The 12,399-nt window shown below is 49.7% G+C and overlaps 1 protein-coding gene across 1 annotated transcript; it reads right to left on the bottom strand.

Moving 5' to 3' along the window:
* Positions 1 to 592: 592 nt before the first annotated feature.
* Zbtb12 (zinc finger and BTB domain containing 12) lies at positions 593 to 2,937 on the bottom strand. The gene has a single exon (XM_090356012.1). It carries the CDS (start codon positions 2,800 to 2,802, stop codon positions 1,423 to 1,425), a length of 1,380 nt encoding a protein of 459 aa, XP_090212138.1. The 5' UTR covers positions 2,803 to 2,937; the 3' UTR covers positions 593 to 1,422.
* Positions 2,938 to 12,399: the final 9,462 nt, after the last annotated feature.

The raw sequence follows: 12,399 nt of genomic DNA, 5'->3' as shown, positions 1-12,399 counted from the left end.
CAAGCTAGACACTCCCCGTCCTCGTTCAGAGGAAGGTCCCCTTGAGTTGGTACATCCTGGTATCTCACACACACACACTAAGTGACAGACTCTGGCAGGTGGTTAGATTACAGGACACCTGAGGCCAATTCAAAACCTTCTGGGAACTGTAGTTCTCTTTGGTTACCAACTTTTTGAGAGCTTTCTGGGAATTGTAGTCTTCCCTGTACCCTAAGGCAACTTTAGCAGGGTTTAGCTTTCCTAAACATATAAACTATAGGGGAAAAAAAAACGTTGATACAGATCAGATGCCCGCCTGCCTGCAATTTCAGAAGACATACGGCCACCTGTAGCCCATCCTCTGCCTTGACATCAAACCTACAAGTAGAGGAACAGTTAAACCTTGTGTGCTGTGCGGATTAGGGCTTGGTGTTGAGGGTACATAGAACTTGATATTTCTGGCCCAAGAAGTTTCACCTAGCATGTTCCCTATTTTCTTTAAGGCTGGACTCCTTTGGGCATGGGATTTCAAGAGTTTCTGACCTCTGGGTGTTGAGCACTTAGCATCAAAGGCTCTAGGGTGAGTAGTCATATACAAGCGGTTGCCAGAGTATAAAGAAAAAAAAAAAACTTTTTTTTATTTTGTGAAAAACAAAGCAGAAAAAACTAAAACCCCAAACTCCAGAAAAAATCCTAAAAAATACGTTTGTTTTCTTAAAAAATACTGTATTAAGTCTCTACTACTCTCCCTCCCCCCAACAGCCCTCTTTGTGTCCTTTCTCCTAAGTGCCCTGCCCCCAGCCCTCCACTATTCATTGTTCTTGCTACTGTACCCCCACTTCCCAATTACCCAGAATGCTCACCCCAGTGTCTCTTACCTGGCCTCTTACTTTATTCTCCCTCGATTTTGGTGAGCTTTGTACCCACAGTCCCAACTTCCCCAGCATGCAACAACTGTCTCCCCTTTCCTTTTCTGGGATTCCATAATCATTTCCCCTTCTCCCAAGGATCTACTCTAAACCGGAGCCAGTTAGCTGCCTCCCATCAAGTCCCCACCCACGTCCCACCCACTCATCCCCACTTTAAGAAATGTCACAATCTCCCCCCACCCCAGGCAGCTTAGGCCAGGAAAAACACCCAAAACATGTTCCAGCCTTTGCTTTTGCTCATTCTATAGACCCTTTCCCCTCCCTCCACATATCCATGCACCTCTACAGAAAAAAATCTTTCTTGGGGACCCAATATTTTCTTAACTTTTAAAGAATCCTGCCTCTGGTTCCATCCACCTCCAAGAGGCAGGGTCTTCTCACCAAAGAATCTTCCTCCCTTCTCCCCTAGGATGTGTATGCCTTCCCAGTATCCCCAGATTCCCCTCCCCCCAATCCTGCCAATCTCAGGAGCCCTCTCCCCATCCAGCCCTAGGACCCCAGCCTCCCGGCCCTGCTAGCGGATGAGGACATTGATCTCGGCCACACCGGCCTCCAGCACATTCTCTGCTGTGGTCTTGCCGTGCTGCTCCTTGAGGTGTCGCCTAATGGCAGGCTTGTGGGCGAAGCGCACATCGCAGTAGGAGCAGCGATAGGGCCGCGCTCCTGAGTGCAGGTTGAGGTGGTCGTGCAGCGTGGACTTCTGCGTGAAGCACTTGCCGCAGATGCCACACGAGTGGGACTTGACGCCACGGTGCACGTTCATGTGGCGGTTGAGGTTGCTGCTGTGGTTGAACTGCTTGCCGCAGCGTGGGCACATGAAGATGAAATGTTGTGCACGCATGTGGAAGACTAACTTCTCCACGCCTTGGAACACTTCCGGGCACTTGGTGCACTTGATGTTCTTTAAGGGGTTTCCACTCGAAAAGCCCCCCGGCAAGGGTCCCCGGCTACCCCCTGCCCCCAGACTGCCCCCCACCCCCCGAGCAGCCATGGCCACCGCTGCTGCTTCCACCAGGCCCGAAGTGGCCCCCACACTGGCCCGGCCTCCAGGAATCAACAGCAGGCCCTCCCCTTCGGCGTCCTCGGATAGGCTGTAGCAGGCCTTGACCACTCCTTGCGGTGGAGCTACAGCGCTGGGGGCCACACTACTCTGCGCCAGCTCCCCAAGGTGGCTGCTCACAGAGCCCCCAATTCCCAGACCTCCTCCTAGGCCCCCGGGGGGTTTGAGCCGGTGGGCCACCTCAAGGGCAGACTCCACCTTCACGATGCAGATGTCGGACACATCTTCATCCTCCTCCTCCTCCTCCTCCTCAGCCTTCAGTTCTAGGTCCTCATCCAGTGGGAACTCCAGCTTCACAGGCCGAAGGAGAGGAGGGGGTAGAGGAGGTGGAGGCGGGGGCTTGGGAGCTGGCTTTGGGGTCCTGGCTGGAGGGAGGAGGGACTTGGTGGCACTGACACTGCTCACGAGGCTAGCCTCGCTGACCCCATCCTCCTTGAGGCCTATTTTGGGTTCAATGAACTGGCTGAGCGCATTCCGACACTTCTCCACCACGTGCTCCATCTGCAGGTAGGAGGCAGCTGTTAGGTAGTTGACGATGTCCCTGACAGCGAATTCCAGGGCGCCCGTGTAGCAAGAGAGGAGCAGGTCGGCCACGATGCGCGCGCTGTGCATCAGGGAGACCTGCAACTCGGAGCTGGGGTTCAGCAAGAACTGGTCCCGGAGGAAAGGCGAGCAAGCGGCCAGGATGACCTTGTGGCCGCGGAACTTGAGGCTGTCGGCCACAATGGTCACATCACAGAACCGCTCCTCAGCCCGGAGCTGGTTCATGTTCCGCAGCGTAGCGGCCTCGTGGCCGGGCAGCTGGAAGCGCAGGACTTCCACCCCAGAGGCCATTGTGGCGGGAATGGGCAACCCTGGGTGGGAAGGAAAACGGTCAGAGACAAAGGTCTCTGGCTCGCCAATGCCAAGGCTCCAACCCTCATCCACCTCCACCGCTCCCCTCCCGCCGCCCCGGCATCGGCTCTCCCAGGCTCCACGCCTCTTCCTCAGTTTCCCCAAGCGCGGGAAGGCGCGGTCCCCGTTCGAAGGGAGGCGTGGTTCCCGGGGGCGGGGCAGCGGCGTCCACACCCCCCCGAGTCCGGCGGCCTGCGATGCTGGGGCGAACCCGCGCGATCGCGAAAAGATCGAGAGACGGGGATGGGGAGGGCGGAGACCCCCTCCCGTCCCCCGGGTCTGTGGACGCCGGGGTGGCGCTCACCCCGCCTCCTTCCCCATTCCGCTGACCTCCCTTTTCACGTCTTCCCCCTCGTCGCCCGCACACCCCGTGCGCGCCCCCCTCCCACGCGGGGCTCCGCGGCACGCCCCCCCCCAGGTCCCCGACCCTGAGTGCACGCGCCTCTCACCTGGCCCGGCTCCGCGCGCTGTGTGCTCCCCCCCCTCTCGCTCCCCCACCCCCCCGGGGCCGGCGGCGCCCCCCACACACGGGCAGGGCCTGGGCAGCGCGCAGGCGCGGGGGTGCGCGCGCGGGGCCGGCTCCGCGTGGGCGTCAGGGGGAGGGGCGGGGGTGGCTCGCGCGGCGTGTTCCAGGCCCCGCGCTCGGCGGCGTCGGCGAGGACTCGGAGAGGTGGAAGAGGGGAGGGAATTAAAGGAGCAGGACTCCCCCCCACCTTCCAGACTCCCCCCTTTCTTCCCTCGCACCCCCTCCCCCCCACGGTTAAAGGGCTGGACAGCCGTGCCTCCCCTTTGGCCAGGATTATTTGTCCGCCAGAGCGGAAATACGTTCCCCACCGCCCCCCTCCCTCTCTCTCTCTCTTCCACCCCCCCCTCCTCAGTGCCTCCCAGGCCTGTGGTCCGTCTGCGCGTGCGTGCCAAGTGCCGCGCTGAGACCCGCTGGCTCGGGCCCGCCCCGCGCCCCCCTCCTGCTCCCGGCGGTCCACTGGGCTCGCTCCGCGCCCCCGCGCGCCCCGCCCTCCCCGTGGCCCCGGCGCGCGCCCGCCGGAGCTGCGCGCCCGCAGGCGCTGCCACCTGCTACAAAAGGTGTCGCCCGGGGCCCGCGCGGGGCCGGCGCGCGGCGGGCGGCCGCGGGGAGGCCTGGGCCTGTCCCCCGGCCCCTGGGTGAGTCGGGACTCTCCGACGCTGTCGCCGGCCGGGGCTCGCCGCGTCCAGTTCCTCCACATGCCAAGACTTTCTCCACGCCCTCCGAAGCTGGGAACCCGCGCAGCCCTCCTGGCCGGGAGGAGGGTTGCATCTCTCCGGAGTCATCCGCGACCCCCAGCGTTCTCCCTCCCCCCCGGGCCCGGGGCAGTCGCTTAAACCTCACACCCCGTGCTCCATTTCCAGCATTGCCAAGTCAGATGCCTCCACTTGGGCAGTGGATGACCTTGCCCCCTTCTCCTCTCACTGTGCAATTAACCGCAGGGCTAATGCTTGTGATAATGTGAAGTGGTGGTGTGATTCTATTTCCCCCAGCCTCCCTTGGTTCCATCCACAGCCTCTCCGGGTCCACTGCCACAGCTGTAAAAGGCAAGCACTCTGCCCCTTACCTTCTTTGTCAGTCTCAGATTAAGATGCAGTCTGCAACAGCTTCACCAGCAGTCCTTAGAGCCTTGAAGGATGGTCCTCTCCGCCCCCCTCTCCCCAATAATACCCACAGACTCCCACACACCCAGGTCAGGGGAGATGTCAATGTTTCCTGCCAAGTTGCCTTTTTTTTTTTTTTTTGCATCCTCCAGGAAGGCCAGCACATTTTTTTTTCTTACATCTTAAGTCTGAGCTGCTTTTGTTACATAGTATATTCGATATCTGTTTTCCCCGTGAGACTGTAAGTTTCTTGATTACAGGAATGAGGCTGTGGGTTATGTTTTGCAAATAGAAGTCGTGTAATAAATGACTGGCTGTTGAAGTCATTCTTCAGCTCAGCTAGTATCCACCCATAAAAAAGTTTATTTCTGACTTCAACTGAATTCACAAGCTCAAGGGATGCTGTTTGGTGAGAGGGTGTGGTGAGGGTTTAGGTGGTGACTTGGTTCTGGCTCTTCAATGATCTTTTATGCTGCCATCTCGTTCTCTCTATTCTAAAATATTTCCTTTGTAGAAATCGCCTTTGCTGTTAAGCCATGTGGATTCAAGAACATAGGCTCCTGTGTCTGATATACCTGATTCAAAACCATATTTCATTGCTTGCTATAGGAAGGCCTTTGGGCAATTTACTTAATTCTCTGACTCACATCTTTATCTGTGAATTGGAGGTCCAGATCCATTCTAGTGCTTGTGTAAGGGTTAAGTGGCACACAGCAATAGCCCCTTTCCCTTTTTTCTACCTGAGAGACAGATTGTGACATTTTCAACAGGCTTTAAAATTCTGTTGTCCTGTTTTTATTGACAATTTTTTGTTTTAAAAGTTTACATTCTAATGAGAGCAGAAATAGAAAAAGCTGTCAGATAAAGAATAAGTTTTTAAATTAAATATTTTTAAAATTGTTATTGTAAAGATGATGTACATGGCCGGGTGCCAGTGGCTTATGCCGGTAATCGTAGCTACTGAGGAGGCTGAGCTCTGAGGGCCAAAGTTCAAAGCCAACCTAGACAGGAAAATCTGTGAGACTTTTATCTCCAATCAACCACCAGAAAACCAGAAGTGGTGCTGTGGGTCAACATGGTACAGCACTAGCCTTGAGCTGAAAAGCTCAGGAATTATGCCCAGGACCAGAGTTGAAGGTCCCCCTCGCCCCCCGAAAAAAGATGATCTACAGAGGGCTTACTGTTTCAGAAGTCAGGCAGTGAGTACATTTCTTCTGGACAATGTCACTCCTTCCTTCACTCTCTCCCAGTTGAGAGTTTGTAATTTTTTTTTTTATCTCCTGTCTTCTTGCTACTTCTATCTAGGAATGTGGGTTGAACAAGGGACCCAATCTCAGCCTATTGTTTAAGATTGATGGTCCTTGGCAGGTGAAACCGGGTGTTGATGAGCCCTTCCAGTGTTTAGCCTGCCTAGTTACTGCCTCACAGAGCTCTTGTTTCCTGTACAGTATGTTAAGGAGATGATGTGGAGCTGCACATATCCCCCCCTACCCAGGAGGTCTAGAATTATGTAGCTCTGTGAACCTAGTTCCCCAACTTCTCCCAGTGGAAGACAAGGGTGCCTTCTTTTCCTTAGTCTCCAGTACCAAATGCCTTAGTACAGGCATCAGTATAATGTCAAGATCAGGCAAATTCAGGATTCCTAGTGGACTTTAGAAATAAAATCTAGGAAATGGAGCTGTGGCTCAAGTGGTAAAACCTTGAGTGAAAAAATTAAGGGACAGGCTCCTAGTTCAAGACACAGTATTGGCACAAAAAGAAAATGAGAGAAAGAAAGAATGAAGCAAGGAAGGAAGGAAGGAAGGAAGGAAGGAAAAAACATTGGTTGCTGGGTGAGGTGGCTCACGCCTGTAATCCTAGCTACTCAGGAGGATAAGATCTGAGGATTGTGGTTCAAAGCCATCCTGGGCATGAAGAACTTGAGACTCTTATCTCTAATTAACCACCAGAAAACTGGAAGTGGGGCTGTGGCTCAAGAGGAAGGGTGGTAGCCTTGAGCTAAACAGCTCAGGCACAGTGCTTAGGCCCAGAGTTCAAGCCCCACGACCGACAAAAAAGAAAGAAAGGAAGGAAGGTAGGTTCCAGTTAGAGATGTGGATGGGAGAAACACCTAAGAAAGAAAGCATCTCATCTAGATTTGCAATCATCAAAGGGCCCAGTCTTGGCTCACAACTGTGAGTCTAGTTATTCGGATCTCTCTCTCCAAGACAGATCTATGAAACTTTTTTTTTTTTGGTCAGTCCTGGGGCTTGAACTCAGGGCCTGGGCACTGTCCTTGGGCTTTTTCAAGGCTCGGGATCTACCACTCAAGCCACAGCACCACTTCTTGCTTTTTCTGTGTATATGGTACCAAGGAATAGAACCTTCAGTTTCATGCATGCTAGGCAAGTACTCTACCACTAGACCACACTCAAGGCTCTGCTACAAGACTTTTTTTTTTCCAGCCCTGGGCCTTGAACTCAGGGCCTGAGTACTGTCCTTGGGTTTTCTCAGGGCTAGAGCTTCATAACTTGGGCCACAGCACCATTTCTGGCTTTTTTCTATGTATGTGGTACCAAGGAATCGAACCCGGGTCTTTGTGCATGCTAGACAAGCACTCTACCACTAGACCAAACTCCCAGCCCCTAGTGCGAGCCTTAATCCTGAGTTCAAGTGCTAATGTGGGTTAAAAAAAATCTCTCAAATCCAAAAAAGTTTACATATATTATATAAAATTTATTGCTGGTATCAGAGTTTGAACTCAGGACTTTTCTGCCTGAGCTGACTCTGAAACACATCCTTCAGATCTCAGCTTCCTGAACAGTTATGATTACAGGTGTAAATCACTGATGCCCACCTTAAAACTATATATTTTAACATATAATATATACATATAAAATACATAATGTACAAATATTATATGAAATACACATCACTATATAGTTTTAATTTTTTCATAGAATCACTCATATGAGGGGCCAGGAGTTTGGCCTAGTAGTAGAGTGCTTGCCTAGCATGCACAAAGACCTCGGTTCGATTCCTCAGTACCACATACATAGAAAAAAGCTGGAAGTGTTGCTGAGGCTCAAGCAGTAGAGCTCTAGCCTTGAAAAATCCCAAGGACAGTGCCCAGGCCCTGAGCTCAAGCCCAAGACTGGCAAAAAAAAAAATCACTTATATGATTCAAAATTCAAAAAACATATTCTGGGGCCCGGAGCATAGCCTAGTGGTAGAGTGCTGGCCTAGCATGCACCAAGTCCTAGGTTCGATTCCTTGGTACCACATACATAGAAAAAGCTGGAAGTGGTGCTGTGGATCAAGTGGCAGAGCACTAGCCTTAAGCAAAATGTGTTCAAGGACAGTGCCCAGCTCCTGAGTTCAAGGCCCAAGACTGGAAAAGAAAAAGAAAATTCTGGGTGCTGGTGTCTCACGCCTATAATCCTAGCTACTCAGAAGGCTGAGATCTGAGGATCATGGTTTGAAGACAGTATAGGCTGATAAATCCCAGAGATTTGTCTTGAATTAACCAGCAAAGGTATGGATCAAATGGTAGAGTGCCGTTGGAGAGCATGAGGACCTGAGTTTAAGTTCCAGTACTGACATTTAAAACAAAACAAAACAAAACTAGGATGTGGCTCTGTGGCTCAAGGTTATAGAGCTAATATTAGCCTTGAGCAAAAGGGTTCAGGGACAGTACCCAGGCAGAGTGTAAGCCCATGACTGAAAAAAGAAAATTATAAAAGGTACATTATGAAGGCTTTACTCCCTCTCTTCAGCAACCAATACTCAGCAAGAATATATATGTGTGTATATATATATTTTTTTCAGAGCTTTTTGATCTCCTTCTAACAACTTTTATCTTGACTCCATTGCAGCCTTCCATTTCCCAGAATCACATTGTGGACATTCTCAGCATTTGGCACTTTATCCTGTGCCTGAAATTTAAGGTCCCAGCACAGCATTTCCTGAAAAGCCCATGGCCATGCTGAAGTATACATACAAATGCCTGCTTCTTCTGTAGGTAGGCTTTCTGTCCTACACCTCCCCTTACCTGTCACACCCTCCCCTCGTCCTCCTTCTCCTGCCAAGCCAGCCAAGATACAACTGTTCATGCATCCCTCAACTCCTCTTGGCCCAAGCTGAGGCACAACTTGGGGCTTGGAGCGTGTGGAGGAGGCTGTTCACCTCCCCATAGATATGAAGCAGTGGGAGGGTACACAGGAGGAGAGCCAGCAATGCAATCTCCAAAGGCACCCCCCCCCCAGCGACGCCCTGCTTTCTCCACTTAGGGCCACCTAAAGTTTCCAAAATCTCCTAAAATAATCAAATGATAACATTTTGTTCCCAGTACACAAAGGCTGATGACCACCCCATAAAGCAAATGCCTTTAGTCGGTTGTGCTATAGGGCTCCCTGACTCAGGCCTCTAATCCTAGCTGCCGAGCAGGCTGTGATGGGAGGATTTAAGTTTGAAGTCAGCCCTTGCCAGAAAGTCTGTAAGGCTAGATAGAGACCTTCAGTTTCTTGAGTGAGGCTTCATAACTCCTAATTTACTAGTTCAATTCTAGATAAGCACCTGAGCCAATCCCCCATCCCCCTCCCCCGGCAGCTCCCAGTTTAATTCTTAGGTAACTTAAATAATAGATATCAAGGAACAGAACTTCAGTAACAGACTAAAGGTCTTGGCCCATTAGGTGGCCTCACGGGCCCAGTGGCTAGAAACAACCACAGTCCAGCCAATCCGTTTTCTAAGGCTCTAAGGGCAAAGACTCCCCAAGGTCATAGTTGGGCAATCCCTTCAAAGTAAGCAGATCAGTGCTTGGCAGGCAGGGGAGGGGAGGGTATCAGCAACCTAGCCATAGCCTGCGGTACAGGAAGTAGGTGGAGTCTACCGAGGTGAAATCTTTTTTTTTTTTTTTTTAGTTTTTTTAAAAAAAGAAATGTGAAGAAGAGAAACCAAAACCACTTCTCTTGCTGTTCAGAAAGTCGACTTACTTGAGGGGAAGATTACTGAAGGGTGTTGGCTTAATCTTGTTCATAGAGCTCCTTGATTTCAACAATAACTGCCTAAGATGCTTCTGAGAGTTTAAAATAGCCCAAATAACTAGAGAGGTTTTTCTTTGTTTGTTTGTTGTGGAACTTGAACTCTGGGCCTGGGCTCTGTCCTTGAGTTCTTCAACTCAAGGCTACCAACCCTACCCCTTGATCCACAGCCTCACTTCTGGTTTTCTGGTGGTTAGTTGGCGATAAGAGTCTCACAGACTTTAGTGCCCAGGCTGGCTTTGAACCTCCATCCTCAGATCTCAGTCTCCTGAGTAGCTAGGATTACAGGCATGTGCCATCACGCTCGGCTAACTAGAGATTATTATACACCTCATGGTTATAAATGAGAGCGAGAAGGACAAGACCTGTGAGAGTCTGGAGGATAAAGGATTTAAGAAGGATGGAGGATAGTGGCAAGAGCTAGGGAAAGCAAGGCTCGGGAAGGACCTGGAGGGGCCTAGAGGGGACTTGAGGAGCTGTGAGTTCTGCTGCTGAAGGTCTGGGTGAATCTGGGGCTGCTCACTTCACCTTTCCGTGGCTCAGTGTCCTCATCTGTCAAGTGGGAGTGATGGAAAACACTTTAACCTAAAGCACTCACCTTCTCCCTGACAGCCATATCTTAGAGCCTCCCTTGCTGCAGGCCCCATGGAACCATCTGCCCTCCTCTTCCTCTTGAACAACTGTGCCAGTGGTCTTGGAAGAGAGCCTGAGACCAAGGCCATGTCTGATGCTGATTCCCCTGATGAGCACAGAGGTTATTAAAGCCATGAAACTCCTCAGTCAAGATAATGTAGCTTGCCCACCTGACCTCCATTTCACCGCATTTCTAGCTACCCTCTCACTTTACTTTTTCTGCCTAATATTTAAATATTAAACCCTCGTTGTAGGGATGAAGCCAAGTGGCTGGAGGAAGCTTCATTCTGGAATCAAGCTTGTTGGCCTGTTTCTATTGAGTTCATTTTCTGTCCTTTATTCTGATACCCTCAAGACTTCGTTTTCTTTTTTTTTTTTTTAGATTTAAGTTTTTTTTTTATTGTAATTAGTAAAAGGGTTACATGATATTTGCCAGATAGAAGGTGCATTAATTCACATACATTGATACCCTTTCACATCTCTTGGTACCCGTTTCCCTCCCCCCCCACACCCCCCACCCGTCTTGGTTTTCCCCCCTTCCCTATCAAATTTCAAATATCCAGATACAAATAAATTCAATATATCAGATAACAAAGTGAGATACTATACCAATATGAGATAACCAAGGGACAGCAAAGGAGATGAGAGACAACATAGTACATTAAGGACAACAATCATTCATTATATGGCTTTTGCTTCACTATCCTGGAGGTCCTTAAGACTTCGTTTTCTTACAAGGAGTACTGACAGAACCTGTGTCTGAGCCCTGAAGTGAAGATGAAGTGAATGCCTACAGAGAAAAGGTTTAGAATTCTGTTTGGCGTGTAGTAGGTCCAGTTACTAGAGCATCTCCTTTCCCCCAGAGAAGGCATAGAGATCTTGAGACAATGATTCAAGAGCAAATAGTGTATTTGGGAGGAGATCTCAGGAAGCTTGTAGGGGAGTAAGGAAGAGGACTTTTCTTTTTCCTATCAGTTATAGGACTTAAACTCAGAGCCTGGGTGCTGTCTACCCTCTACCACTTGAGCCATAGTGCCATTTCTGTTTTTTGGTTTTTTTTTTTTGATAGTTAATTGGGCTTTTTTACTCAGCTGGCTTCAAACAGTAGTCCTCAGACCTCAGCCTTTTGAGTAGCTAGGATTACAGGTGTGAATCACTGCACTCGGCTAAAGGATTTTTTCCATTCAAAAAAACTTTTTTTTTTTTGTCTGTCTTGAAGCTTGAACTCATGGCCTGGGTTCTGTCCCTGACGTATCTTTCTTTTCTTTTCCTTCTTTTTTTTGCCAGTCCTGGGGCTTGAACTCAGGGCCTGAGCAGTGTCCTTGAGATTTCTCAGAGCTAAAGCTCTACCACTTCAGCCACAGCACCACTTCTGGCTTTTTCTATGTATGTATGTGGTACTGAGGAATCCAACCTGGGTCTTTATGCATGCTAGGTAAGCACTCTACCACTAGGCCACACTCCCAGCCCCATGACCTTTTTTCACTTGAGGCTAGTGTCCTACTATGTTGGGCCACAGCTCCACTAACACTTTTTTTCTTTTTTTTTTTTTTTTTGCCAGTCCTGGGCTTGAGCTCAGGGCCTGAGCACTGTCCTTGGACTTTCTCAAGGCTAGAGCTCTACCACTTGAGCCTCAGCACCACTTCCGGCTTTTTTCTATGTATGTGGTACCGAGGAATCAAACCCGGGTCTTCATGCATGCTAGGCAAGCACTTTAACCACTAGGCCAAACTCCCGGCCCCCCGCTAACACTTTTTGTATGTGGTTAATTGGAGATAAGAACTTCACAGACTTTCCTGCCTGCCTGGCTTTGAATTGTGATCCTCAGATCTCAGCCTCTTGAGTAGCTAGAATTATAGGCGTGAGCCACCAGCATCTGGTACTTTCTGTATTTTATACAAGAGCAGGTTATGATTTAAAGGAATCGCCAAACAACCAAATGATTTCAAGTAACTAACCTAAAATTAATTTATTTTGCAACTTGGGAATTTTATTTACTGGACTTTCCATTAAAATGTTCTAAACATTTTTCTTGTTTCCACAAGTGAGTGTTGATTTTAGTTTTGGCTCTAGATCCTCTCTGGGGAAGTATTTCCGGGAAGAAAAGGATGCTGGGTTTCCATATTTATCAAAAACTTCTAAGAAAACAAATTACAAGTTCTTAGATGTTTCTGTTCAAGAAGATCACACTGTCCCAGACTCCTAAGAAATCAAACCTACTTGGCAAAATCCAAATGAAAAAGGAGAAAATTTCCAC

The sequence above is a fragment of the Megascapheus bottae genome, chromosome 22 (genome assembly GCF_031878675.1).
Source record: "Megascapheus bottae isolate mThoBot1 chromosome 22, mThoBot2.hap1, whole genome shotgun sequence".
In the NCBI taxonomy this organism is placed as follows: domain Eukaryota; kingdom Metazoa; phylum Chordata; class Mammalia; order Rodentia; family Geomyidae; genus Megascapheus; species Megascapheus bottae.
This window is presented reverse-complemented; position numbering and strand designations above follow the sequence as displayed.

Excerpts from the sequence above, each read along its gene's own strand:
- Zbtb12 (XM_090356012.1), bottom strand. The coding sequence starts at position 2,802 with ATGGCCTCTGGGGTGGAAGTCCTGCGCTTCCAGCTGCCCGGCCACGAG.